The sequence below is a fragment of the Eublepharis macularius genome, chromosome 2 (genome assembly GCF_028583425.1).
Source record: "Eublepharis macularius isolate TG4126 chromosome 2, MPM_Emac_v1.0, whole genome shotgun sequence".
In the NCBI taxonomy this organism is placed as follows: Eukaryota; Metazoa; Chordata; class Lepidosauria; order Squamata; family Eublepharidae; genus Eublepharis; species Eublepharis macularius.
In genome coordinates, this window is record NC_072791.1 from 41,206,254 (window position 1) to 41,218,819 (window position 12,566).

Here is a 12,566-nt window from a genome sequence, read left to right on the forward strand (position 1 = left end):
AAGCCATGGAGTCTTCTGCGTTTGCAGAAAAGTTCAGCTGAGGAGGAGGTCTGAAGGCTTTAAAGTCCGCCAACATGGTAATGCTGCATACGCCTTCTTCAGAACGCTAAGTGTGCTTTATAATACAGTAGGGCAGAGTTTGGGGACTCCAAGCGATGACTGAAAGCTTAGCAGTCACAGCTGAAATGTTTATTCTCAATATTTTTTTTAAACCACAAACTGTAGCTCCCAATCTCGTTAGCTGTAACAGTTTGATTCAGTTATATCTCTTTAAGTATTTATATATTTATATATATAAATAAGAATTTTTTACACGTAATATTCTTTGTCCTTGTTTTTCTGTTTCTTGTGGCCGCTCTTTGTGCTCTGCTGTTTCTCCTTCATGAGCGTGCCGTTACTCTGGGCCGAGTTGCTGATGTAGTTCCGCGTCTCATCCACCTGATAGGACCCCTCGTCCCTGTTCCTGTACTTGTACATGGCGTACAGGAGGATCAGGATGCAGAGGGCAGCAGCAGCCACAATGCCGACGACCATCCCCGTTGTGCTGCTCGACTCACGGACCACCTCTGAGGCCCCCGGAACCCGTCTGATTCCTGGCTCCGTGGGGTTTGCTGTGGGCACATTACGGAACATGGGGGAAGTTATTAGCGGGCTCTTCAGTTTTGTGCTGTCTAGCTCATAGGCAGTGGGCAACGGAAGCAAGACTATGTCAGGCTGGGGTTTGAGGTCACGGTTATTCATGTTGCCGGCTGGCAATTTGGGCACCATCCCAGTCGAGGACGAAGCTGTGGAGCGGATCAGCTCAGGGGACAAAGATGTGGTAGTAGTCCTACCAGTTTCGAAGGCTTTGTTAGGTCTAAAGTCCTTGGATTCCCACTTGGGTGCGTGTGCTTTGTAGCCACCTTCGAAGATTGAAGTGGAAAGACTCTTATCTGTTACCAAGGAGAAGGTGGTGTAAAAATCTTCATCATCAGTAGGGGGTAGGTTAGAGTCAAAGGTTTCCCCTGAGCCATACCCAGATATCACCAAGCCATCATCATCACAACCATCGCTGCCTTGGTCCGACAAGCAAGGTAACCCCGCCTCAGAGGTCATGGACAGGGAATCTTTGGTGGTCTCAATAATGGTGAGGAGGGGGCGGAAGGTAGTGGGGAGTGTAATGGAAGGTGCACGAGTAGCAATAGAAGGGATATCTAAAGGGTCTTCTACAAGAAGAGGGATAACTAATTCACCTCCTGGACAGAAAAGAAAAAAAATAATATTAGTATATCTTGAATGTATGTATCTTAAGTTCACCCATCTTAAATGCAAAAGTGTTAAGCTAGCAGATTTTTATTTATTGCAATAGACTCATCTTTCTGTGGCCCTCCCACTCACAGGGGAGGCCAGACCCACCATCTTTTGGCAAATTTGGTCCATATAATTTGGTTTTTGAAGATACTCTCAAAGTGACTTGAAGATCTGTTTTTATTTAATGAAATATTTTAAACTTTCATGAAAATACATGTGTATAATGATAATACTTAGTCAGACTGTGTTTTGTTCTGTGAAGGATAGTCCAAGAGTCTGAAATGGGTGTTTTATTCAGCAATGATTCTCTGCTCCCCTGCCAATATGTGTTTAGTATCCTGAAATAGTGCACAGCTGAAAAGGCTCTGACAATATCTAATTTCATAGTTTGCCATTCCCAAATAAAGTGGGAATCGGCTTCAGTATGAAATGGGAGCTAGTTAGGTTTCAGGTATTCTGTGAAGAGTATGTGAATAGAGAATTCATATGATATTATATACACAACTGCCTTAAGTATTTTGTATGCAAGCCATATTGGAAGAAAGGAGGTGTATGTAGTAGATTGTACTCAAACATTTTCAAAAGGGGAACTGGGTGTTGTATCTGGAAATGGGCCTGTTGTTTGCTTTAATCACCAAACTGAATGAGGAGTAACATTCTGTTATTGCTGAAATGTGTTGCATCCACATATAACTGCATTTCTGTATTTTTTTTTCACACACACACATAATTATGAGCATTTAGAACATGACCAAATTTGTTCAGAGAATAAAAAAGGAAGGACTGGGACTTCTGGCTTCTTGATTCTGAATGGTTTTATTCTCTCCAAGCAGTGAAAGGATACTTGGGAAAAACCCAAGCTTTCCTTCCAACAATTCTCTGAAAAAGTTCAGAAAGAACAAAGCCAATACTAATTGAGAAGGGCAGGATTTTCAAACTAGTTTCCATTATATTGTAATTTATCCCTCTCATCCTCTACAACTAAGGGATCCATAATTCTCTTCTTTTTGGCTTTTACTTCTATCCACACTTTCAGCCTATTGCTAGAATGGAATTGGGACAATTCATATTCATGTACTCTTTGAAAATGGAACTGAGCCAGAGTTTTAGGGAAGGAAATTGTAGAAAAGAGATAGTACAGTGCATAAATGAAAAAATGTTAACATAAAATCACGCTACCTTTTGAATGGGGAATTCACATTCTTGAATGTCATCCTAGCTTTGTCAAGAGTATTGATAGTGTTCCTGTGTTATTAATATTGGTGCAGTCACCATTATATAATAGCATTCATCTGCAAATTTAATGTGCCATCTGTGGCATACAACTGGAGTCATAAGTTTGGCAGTTTTAAATTGCCCGTCTGAAGTACCTTCATTGTCTGTATACAGATTTGATGTGCAGCTGATCAGCCTATCCAATGCTCATAAGAAAGGCAACTTTCCTTCCCCACAAAAATAATTGTAGCAATTTTACCCTCATCTGCTTGGTTATGGCTCTTCCTTCCTGATTACAAGAACAGTCAAAGCTTCTGTTCTAAAAAGTGACGCTTTCATTATAAGAACTGTTGTATTTAAGCATGATTCGATGGTTATTTTTCTTTTACCTTGAAATTAATGTTTGCAGCCAGAGCTTCAGCACAGGAAAATGGAAGGAATGGGAGTCAGAAGGAGGGGCAGGAAGAGAGAGATGGCACTTCCCTTTAGAAATGCCTTTATTACTCCAATCCTAAACAGAGTTAAAGGTAGATCATGCACTGTTGGCAAGAATGGGAGGGGATAGATAACAAAACTTTTCAGAATGGTGGAAATGCTGTGAACGGGGAAGCCAAGAAGTCATTCCTAAAAGATGTTGCCAGGAGAAATTAATTTTCATGTTTGAGGCAAAGATCCAAAGGCAATTTCAACATGTCCACATGGGTAGATTGACCCATTTTCACTTTCAACTATATCTCCTCTTGTTTCATTGGAAGGATAGAAGGATCTGAGAGCTGAAATAGGAAGAGAAAGACTCTGAGTTGCCAACTCCGGATTGGGGAAATTCCTAGAGATTTGGGAGCACAGCATGATGAGGGTGGAGTCTGAAAAGGGGAAGAAGCTCAGCAGGAGTGAAATGCTGTAAAGTCTACCCTCCAAAGCTGCCATTTTCAGTTGTTGCCGCTCTGCTCTTTCAGTCTTCTTAATGCTCATTCATTCTGAGCATGAACAACATCTAAATGGATGCAAGAAAAACTGGTAGAGGGGTCAAGAGAATCAGATACAAAAAAGTCCCATCAGAGCAGAAACTAGGATAGTGTAACTACTACCTGTGAGTTTAGCTTCAGGCCTCTTATAATATTCAGATGTCTTACCTCATATTTTATTGTGGTTCCTAGTTAGCATAATCTGGAACAGCTCCAGGCCAGGTTTTCCTTATTATTACTCTAGATAGGCAGGATCAATACAAGCTGCTATGAAGAGGTGTGGTAGGCCTGTTTTTTCTCAATAAAGTTTACCTAAGAGGACCCTCAGCATATTTGTGAATGACAGCATGTGAGATAAAATAGTTTCCCCCCTGATTTGGCAGTAGTGGAAAGTCAACGAGAATGTCTCTACTCCTTTTACGGATTTTTTCCACAGGAATCATAAAAGTCAAGGCAAAAATACTCTTGCTAGAAATTATGATAACTTGGTATGAGAATGGTTTTGTCAAAGTGTGGTGGCACAAGTGAAGCATCAGGTCATGCACAGGTTCATGCTGTGCCTAACACCATGCATGTTACTGAATGGTGATAGATGCTGCCTCCTGTCCAGCTATTCCAAGATAACTCTGGTAACATGTAAAAATGACCAACCTAAACCACATAGGTGAAAGTTAGCAGAGTAGTATGCGAGCAACCACACCACTTGGTCATGTGTAAAGCAGGTACTAAACATTTCATACAAAATAACACCCCTGCCTGCTCATTCAGTCATTCACAACCCAGAAAAGGCTATAGCCAGAAAAATGGCTTCTTGGGTCTGCTGCATTTCACTTCATAGTAAGATTAACACTGGGATTATGGTTGGACTGCAAAAACTAAGATCTGCATTCAATCCCAGATAGTATTGGATGAAAGCTACTTTCGTGTTTGGATGCATGGAGATAAAAGTGTATCTTTTTGTGTGTGTGTCTCTCTCTGTTATGTGTGTGTCCATGTGTGTGTGTGGAACAAGTTAGCTGAGAATTCAGAATATGTTTTAAAATCCTTCCGATCCAAAGAAAGCAAAAAAGGCCTTCCAAGTTTTGTTCTAACTAAAATCTTAAATCTAACCTATTCCCTTTCCTCCTCTGGTTTGTACTCCCAGCAGAAGGTCACACATTTATTGAAATGATTTGTGCTGACAACAAAGTGCTGCAGGTTGAAATAGAAAGGAACAGTTAAAATGGCTTCTTCTGCTGCATTAGTGATGCCAAATCAGCTTCTATTTGGCCAGATAAAATATGCAACAGATATAATGAGCAATCAGTTCTGAGAGGATTGAGGGCTGTCTGGTGGAAAATGGTAGTCCAGGAAAAGAAAGACACCCAAGGTCTGCTGTGGGATTTCTTTTCCCCACTTTTGTCTTGGTGTAAGCACTCCATATTCTTTACAGTCAGTGTTTTAAAATCTGGGGCATATGCTTGTTTGATAGGGTTCTGCTTTCCTTTAAATTAGTCTGATCGCTGGGGACATAATAGGTCTTCTTTAGCCTTGAATACTGCCCTGCATTTTGCTTTATGAGTGTATTTATAGATATATAATTCATACCTCTTGGGCTGATCTCCAGTAAGGGCCCTCTGGCACTGGAATAGATGGAGTGTTGAAAATTTAATAAGAACTTTCTGAACTGAACTGAGAGGATCTTTGGGGCAAATCATGAGAAGCTACATCCTCTCCAATGCTTATTTTTATGGCCAAGATGGTTTCACTGGTTTAACAGTCATGAAAAAGAGGCAGGACCAGAAGAAAAAAAAAAGACTGTACACAAAAAGAATCCCGAAGAGCCTTCTTTGAAGTCTCAAGATGACTATAAAGAGATGCACAGCATTCTCTCTGCCTTTTCCAGATGTGGCGAAAGACTTTAAATGCCAGGAAAAAACCCAGCACAATACAACCTCATCCTCAGGTGTTTGAATTTCAACATATAGAAGTTCTGGTTTGCATTTTATGTTTATTCCCATCATGCACTCCAACATAGGGGCACTGGGGAGGGATATTCTGCTTTAGAAAGAACTAAAAATACCCCCAACACAAGTAGAAGTCAGTTTTCATATCCTAGCCACTTGAAGAAAAGGAGATTGAATGTTTAAATTCCTCCAGAGGTTTCTTTCCTTGTCACGTTATGGACAAAAAAGAGAAAATCTTCCAGCCACAGATCGGGAGTGGCAAGAAATCAGATGATAAAATGGTGCTGCCTTTGCAGCGCAGTATTAATATTATCTTACCTGTTTCCTAGCACATTTAATTGAAACTGACAGGCAATACCACAAGGAAGGATCTCTCTTCCATTGTGGATAGTCTTCCCTTACTGTCAGATAGATATTGGCTCTCTTGGCTACTTTACAAGAACTGGCTACCACATACACTCCACAAGATCTCATTCACCTCAAACCTATTGAATGTAAGGAGAAGTTCCAAGGACACTTGTAGGAAGTATGGAATCTGAGAGCAAAGGATTCTGGTTGTTCAACCCACTTCAGGCTTCATATTTTCACTCTAAAGAAAAAAGCAAGTTTATATATTGCAGCTTAGGGAGGTTAGTATGTCTGGAGCCATATGAAACTTCTCCTTTGATTTTGGTGACTTTTGCTACTGTTCTGATCTATAGTCTTGGATATTCACAGAAATCCCAGAACATTTTTGAAATCTTTACTGTTAGGAACACAGGATGTAGAACCAAATGTAAATCTAAAGAAAGATGTTCTGACTGCTCAAATTCCCAGACAGTTTGCATAAGAGTTTGTGTATTCATTTTCCAATAACTTTTTTCCTGATGAAAAGCAAATTAGATAGAATGGGTGGGAATAATTGTTCTCACTGGCTCCGATACCCCACATTGAAAATGGAAGCATCTGGATTATGGCAGCATCCCTGCTAGAACTGTGTTTCTTCATGAATTACTGTTCTTCATGAATTACATTAAACAGAAGCAATTTTTCAAGCACGCATGTTTATATAGGATGTATTAGCTAATTAAGCAAACAACTATTCACTTAAGATTATATATTGAGGAGAGAGAGAGAGAAAGAGAGAGAGAGAGCATCAGGGCTTGAAGCACCTCAGATTGCTGAAGATCATGAAATACGGCCACATGTGAATATGATGCTAGCTGGTTTCATATAGATCAAATTAAGCTTCATTAAAATAAATGTTTTAATTTTTAAAAAATAGCCTCATTAAGACTGAGGGGATGGATGAGAAGTCACATTTTGCAAATCATAACTGCATTCTGATTTACTTTACAGATAGATTGAAAGAAGAAGGAGAGAGTTCTGTTTACAGGTATCCACCACCACTCGAAGGTGTGATAGCTCAAGCTGGATTTGTCAGCCTAGTGCAACAGCTACATAACACCAGCCTGAGGTCTATGTGTGAGAGGTCTTTGATATGTTTCTTTTTATCAAATACAATTCTTTTCGTTATATGCTATCTCTACTTTTTTAAAAAAGTATTTATTTACATGAAGTAATTATAGTTTACAACCACGTGAATTATTTTTTCCAGTCAATTAGCATTCATTCTTCCAGCCAGTTTTCCTCTTTGCCTACTGCAGCGTTGACTCTTTAAAATCCCATCTGTTCTGGCAGAAAGAGGTTACCATTTTTACCCACTTTACAAGAATCCATGCTGGAAAGAAAAATCTCCATAGCACTGGCACCTAGACAGGGAGAACTTGAAAAGGCTGTTGGGGGAAAAAAATCCTCAAACTTTTCATGTCACGATGTTGGATTCACTGTCAAAATCATATCCAAGGATGGTGCACTTGAGAGTATCTTCTGGACCAAACTACAAGGGTAATGGTCAATAATGAAATTTAGAAAATTGTGGAAATAATTTTGCAAGACTGAGATACTTGGACCTGGTAACAAAAGATATTCTTTTGCCCAGTATAGATGCAATAGATTGGAATAATTTTCTTCATTCATTCTTAGTCTTCCCACCATATTAGGGGCTGGCTAAAGCTTCAAAAAGGAGGAAACTGCTTGAGAGAGATTAGAGGTAGATGGAAAAACTATGATTGGTTTTGTCGTCCCCTCCTATGAAGAGTACAAAAATTTAATAATGAACAATAAGTACCAAATGCACTGAACATAAAAGCCAATATTAAAACAAACATCTTGCAAAATAAAATAAACCAAGGGGTACCTTCTTAAAAACTAAAAATAGCTATACACTGAAAAAAAATAAATTTCACAGCAAAGGTTAAAGCTTTTAACTAAAAGCAACAACAAGAAGGAGTCATTCGCTTTAAAAAGAAAAAGATCAAACCCAAGATAACTGGAAAAAAATGAACCAGACAAGAAAAGACAAAATCCAAAAGCATAATTTGTTAAAACAGAATATTAGACATACATAGAAAAATAGTCAGAAGAAAGCATACCACATTGATTTTATATCGTCAACTTACATCAACAAATTGCCCGCATGTTTTTTGGCATGAAAGAAAAATTTATAAAAGAAAGTTGTGTAAGAATGTTCTTGGACAAGCAGAATTGCCACATTTGAGAAACTTTTGTTTTTTATTTTGCTGCCGTTTTTTTTTTCATTTTTTTTAAAAAAAACTTTTTTAATCAAAATGTGTATTATTTTCATTGATTTTAAGTAGAATTATTTACGACAAAGGGTGATACAGGGAGGCAACAACACATACATCCACACCACATAACATGAAAAGAAAAAAAAATAATCCTGCACTAGAACAAATTTGATTTTTTTTTCTACTTGTGTTTTTGTTCTTGTAAATTCAGAATTTTGATTTCCTTAACAGTACTTCTTGTATAATGATTTTAAAAAATAACAGTACACTTTATAGAATTTGTGTTCGTTTACATCTCTACAGACCTGTGGTGCAAATCTCCAACCACTGCTCCAATGCAACCTTCACATGAAGGAGTACAGTTTACACACAAGCAGTGCTTGGCAGATCACACTTTTAATGGTGTTTGAGAATCAATGCTTTTAATATTTATTTTAAAAAATCAATTGGATATATTTTTTAAAAAACATTTTCTTTCCCCCCCTGCTAGAATTTGGAGTGTGTGTGTTTTAAGGAATGGATGACTGCACATAAAACTTTAAAAGATGCTAAAGAAAGGGTGGGTGGGTAGAAGAGTGAAGGGAGACTTATGGGAAGAAAAGATGCCTTGGGTGGATGAAGTGGGAGTGTACGGTCTATGAGTGTACTACACAGATGAGGATGATGGGAGTAAATGTGTAAGTCAGTTGCCATGTCCATGTAAGTGCGGAACGGAGTGATCTAGCAGCATTAGAGCTTCTGGCTGTAAGGAAGGGATGGGCAATATACAAAAACAAATGAGCATATTCATGCCCATCAACAAAAAGAAAGAACAAAACTCTAACATTGACAATCTCACAAACCCTAAGCTGCAACTTCTTCAACATGCAAATTACAAAAAGTTATTAAGAAAGGTAATAAGAATAATTACAGTTTCATTAACGTTCTCAAATTATAAGAACAGTTCAAACTTTCCCCCTACTTAAAAAAGCAGTAAAATATACAAACTAATAATAATAATAATAATCAGAGATTAAAAACGGAAAACAAGGAAACTAGATTTTATGCATTGGAATCAGAGCAACTTCAACTGCAGCTCCAGTCATCTTTGTCTCATAACCAAAGTCTCAGCCACCATCTTTGAAATGTTTAATAGCAGGGAGTTTGTCGGCTTTGAGACTCTCCAGTGTATGCAGCCAGGATTGTTAAAGCGTAGGGGGCATTTTGTAGTAGATCCCTCCCCCGGCTCAAATGTAATCTTTTTCTTTTAAATGAATGCCTTTTTTAAAGAGTAAGTTTGTAGGATTCTGCAGTTGAAGTACTCCCTTATTTAAAGAGGGAGATAGAGGGGGGGGGGAATTCAGAAAACAATCCAATAATGTTTATGTTGTTAGATTGGAAGAAACCAAATCTAAAATAGTAATCCAACGACGGAAAAGAAATGACATAAAAATAGGCATACTTAAAAAAATAAAAAAATTAAATTAAAAAAAAAACATACTTTATTCCCAGCAAGAAGGGAGGAGAGAACAACTGTCTGGGTTTTAATATTTATTTTGTCTGATTCTTTGTAAAGAAAAAAAAGGGTATTCCACACACTTTCAAAGATGAACAAACCAGATGCACACACCAAGAAGGAGGAACAGACAAATCAGTCCAGGGACACTTTTATCATTTGGAATTATCTCTCTCTCTCTCTCTCTCTTTTTTTCCTTATGGAATTAAGTCCCATATTTAATCTAAAAGTTTGGCAGGGAAAAGGCCACTAAAAGCCACACCCTCCCTCTTGCACTTGCCTTAAAAAAAATTGAAAAAAGTGAGTTCTCATTACTTTTAAGAAAAAAATAAATATGGGTGGGGGAACGTGCAGTCTGGATGTACGTCATAAATAGACATAGGAAAAGATATAAGAAATCAGCTGAGATTGACAAATGGGTTATAAAATAGCTTTCTTTTACTGTAGGATGTTAATAATAATAATAATAATGCATGCTTAAAGTAAGTTGCATTTAGGGAAAGTAGAAGAAACAGAACAGCAAGCTAGGAGTGGAGGATGGGGAAAGGAGAAGGGTGGTTAGCAGAGGAAGCAATTCAAGGAACTGGGGGGAGGTGGTTGATATATCATTCCATGACTCTCCAGTAGGGGCAAAGCACACTCCTCAGGGCACAATGCAGGCTATAGGGAAGACTGTGAGGGCAAACAGGTAGGATGGAAACTGGGAAAGGCACTGGGAAATCCATTGGCAACTCTTTATAACACTACAGTTGAGAATCAAGTCCGTGAGTCACAAGTTCACAACCCTCAGTTATCCAGTCTTTACTGATAATAACCAATAGTAATGGGATGGCTAGTCACCTGGGAATGGTTTGTGCATTCGTTAATCCTTTTTCAAAGGTCTTTCCCAACTCAGTATATCGCATACAGCCTGATCCTATGGATTTTTTTGGGAAGAAAGTGTTCAATGAGATTACTCCCACATTTGCACTCATAGGGCTCAGCCTTCATAGCATAAGCTCATTTCTCATGTGTGTTCCCAAGCCTTCCTTCTCAGTAAGGAGTAGCCATCCCATAAAATATGGGAGCACTTTGGAATTAACTTGCTAATGGGCAAATGAGAAGTATTGTTTACTGGGACTGCATAAAGTAGCAAATATTTGTCGAGTGCTGGATCAGCAACCAGTAGTAAATGAATGAACAATTTGTCAAGCAATAAAAGTTTAGTGTTATATACAGAATACTACAGAAATATCACAGAATAAACACAAGGGTGAGTCTTCTGCATGTTATAAAGAGGTATTATTAATCAGCAAGATCTTAACAAGCCATTGGGCTTTGCTAACAGTAGGAGCCAATGGATGGCAGTAGCCTTGTGCATAGAGCCATAATAAAGAATTCAGGATGCTTTGGTTACTGGTGATTTTTCAAAGCATGATTAGCTGTACTTTCAGACTCCACTGAGAAAGCAAAGGAAAATGCTGAAAGCATTAATTTAAGATTCACTGAAAGAAAGAAGTACAGAAAGAGACATTAAGCCCTCCCCCAATACATTCTTAGATATCTTATTGAAAAAAGTGTCCCAGGCTGGTTGAGGTTGAATGAGAGTGGATGAGAATTGCTCCACCTCCACGGAAAGGCATCAGGTGTGAGACCACACTGGCCATTTGGAGGCAATATATGGCGAGAATGGCCTCTGCCACTGCTGGAGGTATGCACTGGAACTCAACACTGCTCACTTTTAGTGAATGGATTGGGTATAGGAGAGGGTTAACCAAGGCAAAGATACCTGGCTGGGTTAGCTTCAGGGACAGTATAATCTGAGTATGTTGCTAGGTGAACTGAGCCCCATTGGGATGGCTCTTCAGGCACATTTGTAGAACACATAAACAAGGAAATACTGGTCCTTATGGAGTCTGATGGGGCTATTTCTAATGCAGAGTCCCTGGTTGCTATTCCATGCCAAATGTCTTAGCCTGTGCCCTAACTGGGTCTCATGAAATTTCACAAATGGGCTTTTAATTGTGTCTCAACTCAACTTTCAACTGCAGATCAGCGTTTGGTCTTGTAAAACTCCATAATCTTTGCCACTTAGATGTTCAGACAGTAAAGCTGATTAGAATTCATTTAACTCAGGGCCAAGCTACACATGACGAATGACACTTGAACGGCAAGTGGATTGAGTGGAGGGCAAGTGAACAGGGAGAAATACACTTGCTGTTCAAGTGTCATTCGTCATGTGTAGCTTGGCCCTCAGATTCCACGGTTTTGTCACTCTGTTTTCTTCCAACGCGCCTGATCAATCTCTACAAATTTTCCCTTCTTTTAACTGACCTGACCTTCAGACAATAGACCTTTGTGCTGCCATGGCTGCTGTCCTGCAGTCTTCAGTGGGTGACTTACAAGAGCAATGTCAACAAGAAGTGAAGAACTGGCTTGCACCAGTTAGAAAGAAGGTATAATGAGCCTGCAAGGTCTAACTCTACCAAACAGATATATTATCATAGAATCATAGGGTTGGAAAGGACCTCCTGGGTCATCTAGTCCAACCCCTGCACAGTACAGGAAATTCACAACTCCCCCCCCACACACACACACATCCAGTAATCCCTGCTCCATGTCTAAAAGATGGCAAAACACTACCAAGATCCCTAGCCAAACTGGCCTGGGGAAAATTGCTTCCTGACCCCAAAGTGATGATTGGCATTACCTTAGGCCGGTAAGAAGAGGCCACGAGAAATAAGCACTGACGTAACCCTTCCTGCCCTCCCTCTCATGATCTGCCTAGGTTCACAGAATCTGCATTGCTGTCAGATGGCCATCTAGCCTCTGCTTAAAATCCTCTAAAGGAGAGCCACCACCTCCCGAAGAAGCCTGTTCCACTGAGGGAATATATGTTCTAGATGCTAGAAAACAAACATTTGGATGCTACAACTTTGCACACTGGTTGTTCTGCACTATCTCAGCCATTCCCCAGACATTAGGATAAAACACTCTGGAGACCTCATTCTCACTCTGGTTGTCTTTCCTTACCTAGAAAGTAACA

General features: G+C 39.2%; 1 protein-coding gene across 4 annotated transcripts in view; it reads right to left on the bottom strand.

Annotated features, from left to right (window-relative positions):
- Positions 1-309: 309 nt before the first annotated feature.
- Positions 310-12,566, bottom strand: part of NRXN3 (neurexin 3) — a 1,560,869-nt gene continuing 1,548,612 nt past the window's right edge. For 2 of the 4 annotated variants that reach the window (XM_054971960.1, XM_054971959.1), the window contains one exon: positions 310-932. In XM_054971960.1, coding sequence (XP_054827935.1) covers positions 310-932 — 623 coding nt within the window. Of the gene's footprint in view, positions 1,236-12,566 lie in introns of all 4 variants that reach the window. The other 2 variants (XM_054971961.1, XM_054971958.1) reach the window with 2 other exon arrangements.